Below are 17,554 nucleotides of genomic sequence, written 5' to 3'. Positions count from 1 at the left end.
GCTGCCCAGCTACCAGGTCTCCATCCCCGAGAACGAGCCGGCCGGCACGGCGGTCATCGTTCTGCGGGCCCAGGACCCCGATGAGGGGGAAGCCGGCCGGCTGGCATACTCCATGGAGGCACTCTTCGACGAGCGCTCCAACGACTACTTCTCCATCGACGCCGAGACGGGCAGCGTGGTCACCACCCGCAGCCTTGACCGAGAGACGAAGGACACCCACGTGCTGAAGGTGACCGCCTCCGACCACGGCTCCCCGCGCCGCCGCTCGGCCACCACCTATCTGACCGTGACTGTGAGCGACACCAACGACCACGAGCCGGTGTTTGAGCAGCCTGAGTACCGAGAGAGCATCCGGGAGAACCTGGAGGTGGGTTATGAGGTGCTGACCATCCGTGCCCCCGACGGCGATGCCCCAGCCAATGCCAACATGCTTTACCACCTGCTGGAGCCGGGAGCTGGTGATGGGGTCTTCGAGATCGACCCGCGCTCCGGGGTTGTGAGGACCCGAGCCCCAGTGGACCGCGAGGAGGTTTCCGAGTACCACCTGGTGGTGGAAGCCAATGACCAGGGCAAGGACCCAGGACCACGCAGTGCCACGGCTATGGTGCACATCACCATCGAGGATGAGAACGACAACTACCCTCAGTTCAGCGAGAAACGCTACCTGGTCCAGGTGCCAGAGGATGCCCCAGTGAACAGCCAGATACTGCAGGTGCAGGCCACAGATCGGGACCGGGGCAGCAATGCCCAAGTGCACTACAGCATCGTGAGCGGCAACCTGAAAGGCCAGTTCTACATCCACTCTTTTTCCGGTGCCATCGACCTGATCAACCCTCTGGATTATGAGACTATTCGGGAGTACACACTCCGGATCAAAGCCCAGGATGGGGGCAGGCCTCCCTTGATCAACTCCAGTGGCATGGTGTCGGTGCAGGTCGTGGACGTGAATGACAATGCCCCCATCTTTGTGAGCACTCCCTTCCAGGCCACAGTGCTGGAGAACGTTCCTCTGGGCTACTCGGTGCTGCACATCCAGGCTGTGGACGCTGACTCTGGGGAGAACGCCCGCCTGGAGTACAAACTCATAGAGATGGCACCCTCCACTGGAGGTGCCCCTGTAGCAGGTGACTCTGGGTTCCCTTTTCAGATCAACAACAGCACGGGGTGGATCACAGTGGCTGCAGAGCTGGACCGAGAGACTGTGGAGAACTATCACTTTGGAGTGGAAGCCAGGGACCATGGCATGCCAGTCATGACCTCCTCAGCCAGTGTGTCCATCACTGTCCTGGACGTGAACGACAACAACCCCACCTTCACGGAGAAGGTGTATCACCTCAGACTGAACGAGGACGCGGCTGTGGGCAGCAGTGTCCTGACCCTGACAGCAGTGGACAGGGACGTTAACAGCGTTGTGACTTACCAGATCACCAGTGGCAACACCAGGAACCGTTTTGCCATCACCAGCCAGAGCGGAGGGGGGCTGATCACGCTGGCCTTGCCCCTGGATTACAAGCAGGAAAGGCAGTATGTGCTCACAGTCACTGCCTCTGACGGCACTCGCTTTGACACCGTCCAGGTCTTCATCAACGTCACAGATGCCAACACTCACCGCCCGGTCTTCCAGAGCTCCCACTACACAGTGAGCGTCAGTGAGGACAAGCCCATTGGCACCTCTATTGTCACCATCAGTGCCACCGACGAAGACACAGGGGAGAATGCGAGAATCACTTACATTTTGGATGATAACATTCCCCAGTTCCGCATTGACCCTGACACAGGCACTATCACCACCCTGATGGAGCTGGACTACGAGGACCAGGCCTCCTACACGTTGGCCATTACAGCCCACGACAACGGCATCCCCCAGAAATCAGACACCACCTATGTTGAGATCCTCATCCTGGATGCCAATGACAACGTGCCCCGCTTCCTGCGCGACCGCTACCAGGGCTCGGTTTTCGAGGATGTGCCGCTCTCCACCAGCGTCCTGCAGCTGTCTGCCACCGACCGCGACTCGGGCCTCAATGGCCGTCTCCTCTACACGTTCCAAGGCGGTGACGATGGAGATGGAGACTTCTACATTGAACCCACTTCTGGAGTGATACGCACACTGCGCAAGCTGGACCGCGAGAACGTGGCTGTCTACAGTCTGCGCGCCTTTGCTGTGGACAGGGGCAGCCCACCGCTGAAAGCCTCTGTGGATATCCAAGTGACTGTGCTGGACATCAATGACAACCCCCCTGTCTTTGAGAAGGATGAATTTGACATCTTTGTGGAGGAGAACAGCCCCGTGGGCTCTATTGTGGCACGGATCAGTGCAGCTGACCCCGACGAGGGGACCAACGCACAGATCATGTACCAGATAGTAGAGGGGAACATCCCTGAGGTCTTCCAGCTAGACTTGCTCAACGGAGACCTCACAGCCCTGATGGACCTGGATTATGAGAGCCGGACAGAGTACGTGATCGTGGTGCAGGCCACTTCTGCCCCTCTTGTGAGCCGGGCAACAGTGCACATCCGCCTTCTGGATCAGAACGATAACCCGCCCGTGCTGCAGGACTTCCAGATCCTCTTCAACAACTATGTGACCAACAAGTCTAACAGCTTCCCCTCTGGTGTGATTGGCAAGATCCCAGCTCATGATCCCGATGTGTCTGACAGCCTGGCCTACACCTTTGTGCAAGGCAATGAATTAAACTTGCTCCTTTTGGACTCTGCCACTGGGGAACTCAAACTCAGTCGCGATCTGGACAACAACAGACCCCTGGAAGCCCTCATGAAAGTGTCGGTCTCAGGTAAGCAAGCGTTCGAGGCTCATAAAGCACCTAATTCTGCTTGTCAGACCAGTACGGGGGCATGGGCAGAAATAACCCACTTGCAGTTTAGTGCGCAGCTTTCGGTTTCCTGAGGCAGGAATTTATCTGTGAAATTTTTGGAGAGGAACCACAAAAATGTATCAAGCCCATGTGCTGTGGATTGAAGTGGTGCATTGAAGTTGTTTAGTAAATGTGGATCACAAGGGTAAATAAATACGAGTGTGCGTGGAAGGGTATATACTCCCTCAGTTGAGGTGGTACCTTGGCTGAAGCTTTTCTGATGTGGTTGCATAAAGGTAATAAATGATGTAACTTGCAAAGATGTAGGGAATGCACATGTATCTGTAATGCCATCTCCTCTCCCTCTTTTTAAAAAAAAAAGAAAAGTTGAGATTTTAGCAACAAAACACGTCTATTTCCTTCTGCATACCAGGAGGTTTGGCTGGTAGATCCTCAGACCAGTTCTCTGCTGGTGTGGCCCGGGTGGATGTGACACTGGCAGAGCTGCACTGGTTTGCATTGCTGGCGTGTGTTCCTGTGGGAAATGGCGACGCTGAAAGCAATGAGTTATGGCTGTGTAATAGCTGTGCAACGCTGCTATTTGCACTGGAGTTGCTCTCGCAGAGCTAGGGGCAGATACTGGCCAAATACAGCCCCCAAATCAGCACTGTTGGGGGAAGGGAGAGGAGGGGAGCGGGAGGGCTACTGTACCATTAACTTCCTCAGAGAATTTGTGTCTCTGTGTGTGAAGAGTGTTTGATGCCGTCCAGTATATACTGTTATATGAGCACATATACGCTCTTAGGATGTTATTCTTTTTCTGCTCGGTTGCTTGTTTATCATGGAATTACTTTTTATGCCTCTAATTGTGGCATCAATCATGCAATGAGTAATTTCCTCCGCAGGTGCCACTCTATAAAGTTTACTGTGGACCTGATCCCATACTTCTGTTGACTTTCAGAGGTTTAACTAGATACATTCCTCGCCGCCTCTCTCTGCAACCTAAAGCTAATATTTGTATTCTTTCTGCAAAAAAAGCTGAAAGTACTAGGTACATAAAATTACACTTTGGGAGATGCTTCATTTGGGGTGATTGTATTAAAAAAAAAATCAAACTGTGGCATAATCCTGGCAGCGCTTGTTTTACTGTAAGTAGTCATGGCGTGCAGCAGGGCCTCGGGGGAGCGAGCCGTGCTCTCCCTTGTGTTTGCAGGCTTGAGGTCCTTTCTGCTTCAGGAAAATGAAAGTGATATTAACTGAACTGATTTAATTTACTGCGGTGTATCACCTGACAAGCCACTCCTGTTTCTTCCAAAATGCGGCGGGGGGCAGCTAATGTGGTAGGGTAGCTCATAAATGCCGTTTCCATGTCCTGTGAGGACTTGCAGAAAAAACAGACAGTTGGCTTGTGACCTTAAAGAAAAACATTTGGATTAAGGTGCAGGTGATTGCGTGGTCATTGTCTGTCTGAACCAGTAGCTCTTTATCTAGTAGCAGAAGATAAGAACTCAACTTGGGGCAAGAAGCTTGGAAAAGACGTTTTGTTAGACTAGATGAGGAGAGTGTTCAGAACAGAAAAATAGATGGCATGAACTATTCCTTTCTCAATCTAATGATTTGCGCAGTTTAAGTGGATGAAATCTCAGGTAGGAATGAAGACCTCTGTTTTCTTAAGTAACAGGAGCTTGATCATTCCAGCATCGTTTTCATGTTTGGTGAAGGTGTGAACTTTGAAACTCTGCTGTGATGTTGATCAAAACTGACTGTCCGCTGCATGTCTTGAGATATTTGAAAGATTAAAGCTTTTTATGGGTAGGATTTTAAAATAATTTTGACAAGCACTGAACTCCATTTGACGTTAATTTGGAGAAGTTTGCTCTTTGGAAATTGAAAGGGCAGTGTTTGGCAGTGTGTGATTGTGCCCAGGAAAGTCTCACCTGCCTGCTTTCTCTGGTTTATCTGATGGAGTCTTTAAAAAAAAAAAAGAGAAGCAGCTCAGACAGAAGTACTCCACAGGGTTATCTTTAAGTGTTGCAAAATACCTGCAAATCATCTGCTAGAATGACCTGCCAGTTAACTGAAAAACGTGTCTATGGAGTAGCCATTAACCTCTCAACCCAGACAAACACGAAGTCCTGCCCCAAACACAGCAGCTCTTCAGGTCAGGGAAGGATGGGGGCTCTTTATGAACTTGGGGAATTTGAACTATATACGAGTCGGAAGTAACACCGCTGCTGTAAAAATCTTGTTTCCACCTAGCGATGTGTTGTGCTGTGGAGGCATGTGAGCGTGTGTCACGCTAGCGAGAAGCCGCGCTACTCAATTAAATTAGTTTGAGCCTTTGATACTTGGCTAAAACCAGTATTTTTTGATTTGATTTGGGGATTATTCAAATAAGCACGGTAATTTTGGCCTTCTGCATATAAACAAAGCCTTAAGAATCATCAAAACCAAGCAAACGAAGATAATAGATTTTGTAAAACCTGAGAACAGCACACTCGGCGTTTAAAACTCACCCTAACAGCGTAAACATTGTCAGAAGCTACGTGGGACGGCGGGCGGCCCTGGGCGGGCTCCGTGCGAGCGTGGCTCTGCCTTCGCCCCGGTGCCGCGGTACCTGCTGGGCTGTGCCCCCACAGCCGGTCAGGAGCCAGCCCAAGCCGAGGAGGGAAGAATGTGGGTGGTGCAGATATTAGCATTTTGCTTTGGATGGGGAGGGAGCTTTTGAAGTCGATCTCTTTTGAAGTGAATCTCTGTGGATGCCCTTCTGCCTGTGCCTGTTGCACGGAGCCGTCTGAGTGAACAAACCCGACCCCTTTTGCATGAATCTAGTCCAGATGTGCTCCAGGGGTGCCCAAAGGGGTCCCTTAAAAAGTCGCATTCTCCTTTTCCCATTGTACCTTCAAGGCTTTCCTGCAGAAAAGCAGAGCTTGGTTTTATATTCCCATGCTTGCACGTAGCGTTGTTAGGTTTATGTTGTTTTAACAACTGGGGTGAAGCCTTGACCCTGCTGAAATCCTGCCCTTGCTTTCCAGGGGGGCAGGATTTTACTCGGGGCTTCTGAAACAGGTGGTCAAGAGTCGATAAGTCTGTGATTTCTTAGTGTTATTAATAAATATATGGTTTAAATTGACAGGATCATTAAAAAGTTAGTTTTTGTCCACAGTGATGTTCACAGTAATGTCAAATTGGGATTTATCTGGTCAAAAAATGTGTTAAACATTGCTCAAGTCCCATTGCATTCGCCCATGTTAAACATTATACCGCAGTCCCCCACTGTTGCTGGGGGGGAAGGCCGGTGCTAGCCTCAACTTTGCACAAGTGTTGCACAAGTTTGCCTGGGTATCACATTGCAAACGCTGCTGGCTCCTGCTTGGCTGTGCTGCCACAAGTAGTCCCACTTAAGATCAACGGCAGCTTGCTGGGATACAATAGATGTGTGCGCAAACTCCTCTGGGAACCCAGCCTCATTCACCAGTGCAGACAAAACCCGACCTGACTGTATGCTACAGCTTTCGAGTGGTCCAGATAAATGTAAAATATCATGGTATGACATACAATTTTGGGAAGGTAGTGCTCCTCAGGAGAGCTGGTTTCCGCTGCGAAGGATAGACACCCAAGCATTTTTGAGGGCAGGCAAGCTCAAGTATCGCCTTTTACATTTCTTTGCCTTTTAATCTCCAGTGGCATTTAGTGAGGTTATTGACTATCAGTAAATACAAATTAAGATAGAGCTCGTTTGTGCTGCAATAAACGTGGGATTTTTACTCGAGGCTTGTTAAAGGATCTTCATTATTATTGTAATTTAAAAGTCATTATGCTAATGACCCTGGATCTGCAGCTCTGTGCCTTCTCCATACAAATGGAACAGAAGATGCAATACTTTGGTTTAGCCCTTCTGATAAAAAGGTAAGGCCACAGCTGTGCCTGAGATGCAAGGCATCGGGGGGGTTATTTGTGTGTGTGAAGATTTGAGATTAAAGGGAAAAAAGAAACTCCAGGGAAAAGGTGTCTCTGGAAGCGCAGGGGCACTTTTGGGTGTGGAAGGTGAGCGCGGGGCGACTGCTCAGGATGCGGGCCAGGCACCTCGGCAGCGTCGGGGTATGCCCTGGCCTCGTGCCCCCGCCTTTGGGGAGCGGGGTGGATGGGGCTGCTGGGGCCTTCTGAGTTTCGGGGGGCAGATCCACAAGGCGACCGGTTCTTTTAGGGGTGATGCTTCTGGCTGCCTGCTAGGACTTGCTTTCAGGGTCAGCAAGGGGTAATTAGCACCCAAACTGCTCTCCGTGGCCCCCCTCCAGGGAAACACATTCCCGCACGTGGCTGTGGTGGGGTCCCTGCAGGTTATGCAGGTTATGCAATTAGGAGATGATGGAAACGGGTAGGTAGAGGCTCCTCTCTCCCTCCCTCCGGGTGGGAGGAGGCGTGTTGGTGTGTCGCATGGCTGCAGGGCTTTTGCACGCTCATGTTCCCGGGGACTTTGGGCGCTTGCACTTTGCACGTGCATCCTGCTCTAAGGGGAGAGAAAGCAGCAGCTCAAAGGCTGCAAAGACCAGGGAGGCAACGATGGGGGACCTCGTTTAGAAAGATGGTGTGATACTGCGAGCTGTGAGATTGCAGCCGGGGTTGTTACTTGGTGTATTAAGTGGAGCTGAAGTGGAGGATGACCGGTCATGGTTAGTAGCAGTGGTTTTGAACACTTACGTTTATTTTCCTAAAATAGCAAAGCAAGAGTAGTGCCCATCATTTTAAAGTTAGGGTAGCTCCTGGATCTGCTGTGGCTACCTAAATCCTTTATTGCATCCATATAGGTTCTATATTCTATTCTATAGGTGAGATGCATTTTAGATGTACGTCCCTCCAGCCTGCAGGAATTTGACTTTCCCTCTTCAGCTGTGTGACCTGTTCCAGCCGATAAAAAGCTGTGGCTGCCTTGTTGCTTTTGAATGTGCTTCCTTCCACTTCATCCCTGGATTTCATAGGAGTGGTGTATTTTTGTTTCAAAAGACAGGAAAACGTCTATGGCTACGAGAGGAAAATATTTAGTGGAAGGCTGACTGACAAAATAGCTTTTATCTCAGTAAAAAGTTATCTTCTGCATGGAAATAAATAAAATGGGGACTTATCTGCAGCTCAAGCTACTGTAAATAAGCAATTTCTTTGCTAAAATGGTTATCCCCAGTAATAAAAAAAGAAATGTTTACCACGGCACACTTTAGAAAGTAAATGAGATGTTTTATCTCAGGTAAAAGCTATTTTGTCAGTCAACTTCTTTCAGAAAATGCTACTGTGCAACGTAGCTGTCGTTTAAAATGTTTGTTTCTCCCTGTTTCTGTCTGTGTGTAGTGCAGGCTGTATATTTCCATTTTTTCTTACACAGTTTTTAACAAGATATTTCTACCTTACTATGTCTTGGTGGCTGAAGCATACATAGGTGGCACTTCTTAACCTCACCACACAAAGTGAAACTTTGAACCATAAATACTAGAAGTCACAATTGGTTCCTGGAGAAAAAAAACTAGTGTATATCAAAGCCATACATAAACCCAAACTCAGCAATGCTGTTTGAAAACCCAGGGGCGTGTTTGTATTTGCAGCATCATCTTGTTAAGATTTCTGTACAAGCTATTGGGTTGCCTTGATTGAGAGGGTATGAGAAATGGCTTATTGAGGTTGCAGGGGGTTTTGGCTGCTTTTGTGCACACTTTGCTCAGTGTACCGACAATTTTATTTTATTTTTTTATTGCCTAAATGTTGATGCTTTTCTCAGTGATTTCTGGGAAAGAGGGAGACTTTAGGATAACAAGGAGGAGGTATAAGAAGAATGAGACTGAAGATGTGAGAGGGAGAAAGATCTGCTAGGCTTTATGTGATAATCAAATCCCAAGGGATAGAAATTACATTTAGAGAAGTATGATGGTGGGATTGCCTGGAAAACTTTTTTCCCCTATTTTAAAATTATTTGCAAATGGGGGAGATAGTTGTAATAACCATTTTTAAATTGGATTAGTAATTGTTTTATATTTTTTGATTACTTTTAAGCTTCAGGGTGTATTAATGAATTGGTTTCCTTAGTGTATTCCCTTGTTGTGATTTGCTTCCCTCTTAGAAGTCACTGACGTGCTCTTTCTTCTGACTTGCACTTGCGGATTGGGAAGAATCCTCTTTTGTTCTGTTGTTCTGGTCACACCTTTCCTTGCAGTTCAGAATGGGTTTAGGCTGGGGTTGTGGAGCCTGCCAAATACAGAATAAACATCAAATTGTTGTGAAGGGTAATGACAAAAGAACCCTTTGTTTAGAATACAAGAACAGTTTTCTGTGTTTGGATGTTAGGATGATAGTAAACCTGCAGTAGAATTAGTGGTGGGGAAAGTAGGTGATGTGAAGCAGTGGGATTTTATACTTCATTATCTCCAACATCCCAGGCACTACCTGAGGAAGTGGCTGGCTGCTGATAAAGTGTATAATTTTACATTTGCTCATTGAGTGGTCCGTTTTCCTTCAACATATATACTTAATATCTTGAAACTCCCTTTCATTGTTGACTCCCATCTTTGAGCTGAATGGATTTTCTCAGACATCCCATGACTGAGGAAAGTAATGCTGGGTTTTAAAGTATGGCATTAGGTGAAGGTAGGTAGTGTGCTCACCACTCTTCTCACAGGGCTCTTACTGGTGGGACCCTTAGCGGACGCTTGGATGGAAGCCCAGGCATCCTCACATTTCCACCAGTCTGGTGAGAGTGTGGCCCTGGTGTCTCCCAGCATCTTAAGGAAGGGTTGGCAAGATGCATCCGTGGTCTCCTGCCTCCTCCTTGGGGTGTGCTCCAGGTCTGCCAGACACCCCTGCAGCTGACGGGTTGTCTGGCTGGGTTCATGGGTTCAGGCATGTGATAGCACGCAACACGAATGACGGTGTTTACAATTCAGCCAGATGTGTAGCTGCTGCATACGTTGGCATAGCTGAGCTCGCTTTCATCTGGTTAGTTTGGGTACAGACAGCAATGACTGCACCATAGCACGGCTTCAGCTTGCGATTTCACTGGGCCCCTCGATTCCCTCGTGGGTTAGGTGAGACTGACACAAAGGTTGTGGGAATGTGACTGCCCTAAAAGTTGGGAGCAGAATTACTTTCTGGGCAGGAAACAAGCAAACGTGAAGCAGAAACCTCTTCTAAACCTACGTGCTACAAATACCTTTTCAATATTTAGCAGCGTAGGCAACTCTACCTGTAACACTCATGCGTGGAAGATGAGTAAGGGGAGGATCAAATGTCAGACACAAGATCTATGCTCTCTCTATCCCTTCTCCCTCTCTTTTATAAGCCCTCGGGATTTTGAGAGCCAGTTGGTGGGGACAGACTCGCTATGTTTGAGTGCTTAAGATAACAACACAACTTAACTGCTTACCTCAGTATTGCCTAATTTACAGGATTTGGGCAACCGTCTCTCTTGGCTTCCTTTGGCATACTGACTTGTATTTCCAAATATATCTATGGAGAGTCTCTAGGAAATGTGGGAGGGTTAGAAGAGCTGAAGATAGTCAGATTAGATCTAATGACCGTTTTTGGCAATCTTCCATGTTACAGTCTTTCTGTCCTGGTTTCTATGGGAATGATGATGTTTTTAGGTAAAACAGTACTCCAACTACTCTGACATCAACTTTGCCATTTAAGAAACAAGTATGGCAATGCTGTCTTTTATGAATGATAGGCTTTTTTGTTGTCTGCTCCTTTTTTTAAGACTATTTGGCCAAAAGATTGCATAAATCAGAGTACAGAACACGTTGACGAGGGGCTCAGTTCTTCAAAGCCTTGCTCACAATGGTTGTCCACTTGAAAGAAAGAACATCAGAGACCTGATGAAATTCAGTTTTGCCACTTTGTGTTTCTGTGACAAGTGACAGTTTTATTATTTTTCCCCTCAGTGCAGCTCTTTTTCCAGCGTTGAAAAACACTGAACTATTTATAGATGGTAACACAGGTTTCAAAAGGGGCAAGATGGAAATTTTTGAAATCTGCCATTGAGCGATCTCTCTTGTTTGCTTGGCGAGGATTTGCTTAACACCTTTTTTTGTAAGACCCGGGTGCATACACTTTGTTTGAGATTTCATTGCAATGTGTTGATTTTGTTGGACTGAAACAGCGTAATCAAAGGTACAGTTTGGCTCTTATGGTCAGATTTGTATCACCTACCATGATCTGCCCAAGAAATCAGGTATCTCTTCAAAGGTGGTCATGTAGGTTGCAGCCATGATTGATTGATAGGCAGGAGGGCTGCTGGCTGGAGGTGCCCATCTCACCCCACCGACGAAAGAGGGAACATAAATGACTGACTTGGGCTGATTGCCTTGTTGTTAGATGGCTAAAGTTCAGTGGGATGAACCCACCCTGAATGTGTGTGCCAGGACGGAAGGGTTTGTTTTCTTTTGTAGCGATGATTGTACTTATTTCTGTTACAGCAAACTACCTGTAGTAACAGGCTTAGCAGACTAGATGGAAAGGGTGGGAGAGGCTATAATTTGCAAAGAGGAAAATGTTTTGCCATGAATAATGTTAGGAGAGACTTTAAATATTGTCAAGAGTTTGAGTGAATGAAGGGAGAAAGTATGCTTTTATGGGGATTTGGCATTCAGCAAAAAAATAAAATTTTAAAATACTTCAGAAAGATGATCTTTGCACTAGAAAAAAAAAGCAATTGGACAGAAAAGTAGGATTTGCTGGAGAGAAAGGAAAGCTTTTGGACTTTGTTTCAACAAGTCGTTAATGCTGCTAAGTTGTAACCGCCTTCCTATTTATTCCAGTATTTACACTTGACAAGCACAAAAAAAGCAAATAAATGAAACTGTAAACCTGTAATAAATCCTCAGGGGACCACATAATAAACATAGACATGTTATGCTTATCAAATACAAAGGAAAGTAATCTGTTTTCAACACCATTGTCGAACGCGTGATAGATGCTACATTCTGTCAGGTCTCCAGCACTTTTGGAAATGACGCATCTGGTCAAAATATTTCAGCACTTTCTGAAGGAGGGAGAGGGAGAAGCCATCGTTAACAACCATTGTCAACACGACATCTCCTGCCTGCTGTGGAGTCTGTGGGCTAGATCCAGTTTCAGGGAGAAGCAAAAGCATCTGGACCCCACCAAAAGGGGCAAAGCAGGGACTATATTATCGGATTTGAGTTTCACAGACATGGTGGCCAGCACCTAGCAGTCTGTCTTTGCTGTTAAATCCCAATGAGCTGTTAGGTTTGGAAGCAAATGTACTCAAGGTGATTCTCTGTAGCTGCCATGCCACTGGAGCATGCATCATGGGTACAAAGAGCTGCTGGATCGGTTGGGTTTGCTCTTTCCTTTCACTAGCTCCAGATCAGACTCCTTGACCCTATTCAAAACTGATGTTAGCAAGTCTTTGAGTTCATTGGACTGAATTTCTGTCATAGCACTTTTGGACTTTGCAGGAACCAGCCCAGCCTCTCATTTATTTGTGTGCTTGCAGTGGTGTTCATGCTGGCTCTGATTCTAAAGGAGACCCTTTAACATCCAAACTGTGATTTTTATTTTTAAAATTATTTATTTATTTATGTAGCTGTCTGAATTGAATTTAAATCATGTAAAAGCTGTCCCACACTAGTGCATTACTTGTTTTAGCAGTGCGTGATTGCCAGCCACCAGCCACTGCAGTCACAGCTCAGCATGGCTAGCAAGAGGCGTTTGGCACCTTTCACAGCTTAGGTCCAGTAGAGGACTTACATCTAACCATCAAATGCCACAGCGCCTCACTTCTAGGTGCCTGTTGCCTGCAGCAGTATCCTGTTTTAGGCAGTTAAGTGTCCTATAAAGTGGGAGTACTTGAAATACCATCCCGCTACAGCTTGGGCACTTCACTCAGCATAGCGATCAGGACACTTAACGAGGGCCGAGATGGGCTAGGCTCCAGCCCTTGATCTCAAAGCTCTTACTGTGCTATACATTAAAGAGGAGCCGAATAAGGTACAGAAGCCGTTGTGGGACTCATGTTTCCCATCTCTTAGGTAAGTGCCATAAGCTACAGGGTCATGCTCACACTTGCAGGGTGCCGGAGAGGAGGCTTTCTGGCTCACGTTCATGTATGTGGGCACCTCCACTTCAGTCAGGCAGCGGTGTGGGCAGTCTGGCTTTGACCCTCAGCTGCTGGACTTTGTTTAGGCCATAATAAAAGCTGGATCGTGAACCATTCAGGCCGTGTCAGGACTAGGTCAGTTCTGGCTGCAGCCAGGGACTCAGCTCTTCCCACCTGGGAACTCAAAGGTAAAATAAACAAGAACCCCAGGGCTTTCCAGGGAGTACTTTCCTATTGATCAGAGCTGATTTGTTTGTCTTCTGGCTTTAACTACTTGTAAATTTATTTTGCTTTTATGTGGAGCGGCCCCCAGATGGGCTAAAGGGGCAGTTATGTAAGGATTCACGGGCTCAGACTTAAATTATGCTGCTAAATATCCAGAGTTCAACCCATCTTCGCCTACTGTTTAATCCTCTTTCTCACTGCAGTTTGCTGTGATGATAGACTTGCTAGTAATTATCAACATGTTGCTGCTCGTTGCTTGGATCCTGTGGCTTTTCCTGCAATGTGCTCGTTGACGCTACAACTGGCCAACATTGTCCTGACACATACCATAAAGGTCTCTTGGCAGCAATGACTGGGTTGAACTATCCCATCGGTTGACTCGGTTTCCCTTCTCACGGGGTGTATTTCTGATGTTGGCCTCCTTTTACTGACACAGTGTAATTTACCGATGTGTACTCTGCATGATGAGCTCTCCATCTGGCAGATAATTACCTGCTAGTTTAAATCCCATCTTAACTTCAGTTTCTCAAGATCATGAAATTTGCTGGTGCCTTCTGGTTGGTTTTGCAGGCTGTTTGCAAAAGGATTTGTTACGAGCTAAAGCAATTAGGGCAAATTTCTGTGAGTTTTTTTGAATGCTAGGTAACGCAAGTTTACTTTTAGGTCCTGCTTACTAAGCTACCCAACATGATTCTGCATCGAGTTTGGCAATCTAACACTTGAGTTTGTTGACCAAGCTGTTGACAGCAGGCACTGGTTGTTTGCACTGGTTATGCAAAGTGGGAACCCTGGGTACCTTTTAGGTCCTGGTGGATATTGAAAGCTTGTTACACAAAACACACTGGTGTTCCTCTTCCCTTCTTGCTTATCTTCTTCTCCCCTCTCCCTTCGCGTTCATTGGATCTGTTTGCCATGTGCTGTTTTGCAGCGAGGTACCGCGTCTGCAGAGTTTGGCTGCTGCAAGTTCGTCCAGGGCCATGCACAGCAGAGACCTCACAGGGGATGTGCTTGTAATACCTGCTGTAAATAATTAGGATAACCACCAGACATCGACTGACCAACAGCCCTGTGAGATAGCCAGATACAGACCGTCCTGGGCCGGGCTGATGGTGTATCTGGCAGGCGCTGGGAGCTGGATACTGCCAGCTGCCACATGGCAGTGGTCCATGCCACAGGATGCTGCCACACCACAGGCATGGTGCTTGCCAGTGGTGTGGCAGCATCCTTTCTCACTGCCTTCCCTCTTGCCTTTGGGGAGGCAGGGCAGGTTTCTCATCCACCCCTCACCCTCTTCTGACCACTGTACTGTTACTTGCTATTAGGTGGGTGCATTGGCCCAAGGCAAGGGGCAGGCTCCGTCCCATCCAGGGATGCCCCATGAGATGCTCCCAGTGAACCGGTGGCAGCCATCACATTGCCTGTGCAGCCCTCATACTTCCAGTGGCTGTTTTGGGGTTGGGACCTCCGTGGTGCTGGCTGTCGGGTGCAGCTTCCAGAGGTTTTGCAGCCGCATCCTTTGACCCTGTCCTTGCACAGGGTCTCGGGGGCCATGGCGTGAGGTGGTGACGGTCCCACAGAGGTTTTGCTGCCCGGCACGGGCAGTTGCAGGACGGCTGTGGCCAGCCCCAGGTCGCAGGGCACACTGCACACTGAGTGCTGGTGCTTGTCATCTTTGCAGTCCATGGGAGCAACATCTGTACCCATGAACAGGGAATTTGGCCCAGTTTGGGTATAAATGGTGACTTTGTTTTTTTTTCTATCCCTTGTGACAAGTTGCAGTCACCTTTACTAGCTCGTTCCTTCGTGCACTGGCCCCCTTATGGCTCAGCTAATAGCAGTGTCTGGGACTTTATTCAGCGTTAAGAGGCTTTAAACTAAGACATTCCTATTTACTACCAACAGCATTGATGGATGTGACCGATTAATGGCAATAAACTCAGGTGAGAACTGAGAGACGAGGATATTTTTTATAATGTATGCAGTGAACTTGCTTGTTTTGTATGAATGAGTTTTATGAACTTTTGTACGATCTGCTTTTAAAATATGTCCCTTGCCAAATGGTTGGGGATTTCTTAAGCTGAGATGACTGATTCACTCCTTGGCTCAGCCAGTGTGCATCAGGCTGTGCTGAAGCCGAGGTGCTGAGATGATCAGATAAAATTACCCGAATTCTTCATGCCACCGGTGGCAGTTGAGCATCCATCCCTTTTTTTCCCTGGGGGAAAGTCCTCCAGGAGAGGCCATTTCGCCTGCTCTGAGGTGGTGTCAGTGACGCCCTGGGTTTTTGCTCTGCGTCTCCTTGATCAGACTTCAGGTGTCAAAAGATCCCGTCGCTCTTTTCAAGGCCTAAAGGGAAAGTAAAGTGACAACTTTGATGGCCAATTTGAAAGCTTTCTCAGGTTGGAAAGTGTCCTGTGGGGTAAACAACTTAACTCCCACTGTACACATCCCATACTGATCATATATAGGATGGCATTTTACTGGCTTAGTGCTGCATAAAGTTGGGATATTGTGCATTTTCAGGTATTTAAATGAACTTATATAAATGACTAATGATAAGAAAAGACTAATTAAATTTTATTTCTGTGCTGAAACTGAATTTTAAAGAAATCAGTCTGAGATTTCAGCAGTTGTGAAATTCACAGTGTTGTTCTTTGCACTGTAAAGCCTTTGTGCTTACTGCGGTAGTGATATTACATGACATTGCTTAATACCCGGCAAGGCGTATTCTTGGCTCATTCAGCAGGTAAGGCTCCCTCAGTGTCACTGAATCCCTCCATGTACTCAGCAGAGACCTCAGCCTGATGATTTTACAGCCACGCATCTGCGTTCGCATTTCTAGTGCCTTTTCCTTTTTTGCAGTAGTTTTCCCTTTTACAGGACGGTGATTATTAAAAGCAGGGCTCTGACTAGTTTTGTGACCAGTGTCATCCCTCACTGCTTCCCACTCCTGTTAGTCAGCGGCTGATTTGTTGGTGGTCCGTCCTGGGGATGGGTTTTTTGCTGAACACCCGCTCCATCCTCGTGGTGTGGTGGGAGAGGCCGACGGGCGTAGGCACCTTGCGGAGATGCTCAGGTCCTGGGGCAGGGGCTCGGGCTCGCAGCTGAGAGCTGGTTCTCTAGCAATGAGTTGCTCATCCATTAGAGCTTAAAGGGTAACTTAATCACTTTTGGAAAGCACAATAGTTAATAATCCCACAGTAAGAAACCACCACTGCTTCTGTTCCTTATTAAACATCTTAATTATTTTTTTTTCCATTTCTGTTCTTAGGCATTTTGTAGCATTTAATTTTCTCAACAATAATTTATGAGTCACGAAATCTCTTGGAACAGGTTAGCCTCCGAGTGACGGCGTTTCAGCACCTCTTGCATTTCCTTCGGTTGGATTGTGTGTTGCTGCTTGTTTAGAGGCAACATTGCTGCTTCCCCGAGGAAAGCAATATACTGTTACCCGGGTGTGATGTGCCAGGACCACGCTGCCCTCTCTTTGGAGACAGGCCCTCCATTTACTTAGGTAGTATTTAAAGTGCTTATCAAATACTGGGATGGAAAATTATTCCATTTTCTGAAATTACAGTATTTGGGTGACTGTCTTTTCTTGTCCAGCCACCATCTATGTGTTTGAGTTGGTTCAGAAAGGTGGAAGCAACAGACCAGCTGAAAAATGTGTTGGAGCATGGGGCTTCCACTGCAGGGGTTTAAGTCAGATGGGTTTATTAAAGAAAATGAGGTATTACATGCTGTTGTACAAGGCACTGTGAATATCTCATCTCTGTACTATTCTGATAGTTCCTAGTCAAGAAAAGTTAATTTATATTTTAAAGAGGACAAGTTGGGGAACAGAGAATTTTTTTCACTGGAGGTATCATTTATGGTAGAAGACTACATCTTTTCATATTGCAAAATGAAAACCAAAGAGGACTATGATGGCTACCTACCCCTCTGAAGTACTTATGGAAAACAAAGTTAACAGCAGGGCAGTTTAAAGGAAAAAAAAAATCTGTAAGTGAACTGACTCTCAGTAAATTTGGGTGGGATGTTAGAAGGCAGTTTGAAACCTTTAGGGAAGCAAATTTCTGGAACAACCTCTCTACGAAGGGATCCGAAGAAGTGTAGCTGGATTTAAGATGAAGCTTGATAAATTAATGAACGCTTAATAGTTTATGAGTAGTATTATGTATATACAACACACTTCCTTGAGAATCTTCCTTGAATAGAAAATTGAACTCGGTGGTGGGAAAATTATTTCCCCTTCTCTTTTTGCTGCAGAAATTAAACACACATATTAACAAATTGTAAATGCATTAGCCCTTTGAACTGCCTGAGCTTGTGTAAGTTGTTGTGTGTGGATAACAGTATTGCTGTCTTCTAAACTTGGTATCAAAAGAAGATAAAGAATTCACAAGGCGGT

At 46.8% G+C, this 17,554-nt stretch overlaps 1 protein-coding gene across 1 annotated transcript in view; it reads left to right on the top strand.

The window, feature by feature from the left end:
* Window positions 1–112: 112 nt before the first annotated feature.
* CELSR1 (cadherin, EGF LAG seven-pass G-type receptor 1) overlaps window positions 113–17,554 on the top strand; it is a 174,484-nt gene continuing 157,042 nt past the window's right edge. Inside the window, exon 1 of the mRNA XM_009324395.1 lies at window positions 113–2,795. Within this exon, the coding sequence (XP_009322670.1) occupies window positions 113–2,795 (2,683 nt within the window). The remainder of the gene's footprint in view (window positions 2,796–17,554) is intronic.

Source organism: Pygoscelis adeliae, unplaced genomic scaffold (assembly GCF_000699105.1).
Source record: "Pygoscelis adeliae isolate BGI_AS28 unplaced genomic scaffold, ASM69910v1 Scaffold315, whole genome shotgun sequence".
NCBI classification, from domain to species: Eukaryota; Metazoa; Chordata; class Aves; order Sphenisciformes; family Spheniscidae; genus Pygoscelis; species Pygoscelis adeliae.
The sequence above is the reverse complement of the archived record's forward strand: the minus strand, read 5'-3'. Positions and strand labels throughout refer to the sequence as shown.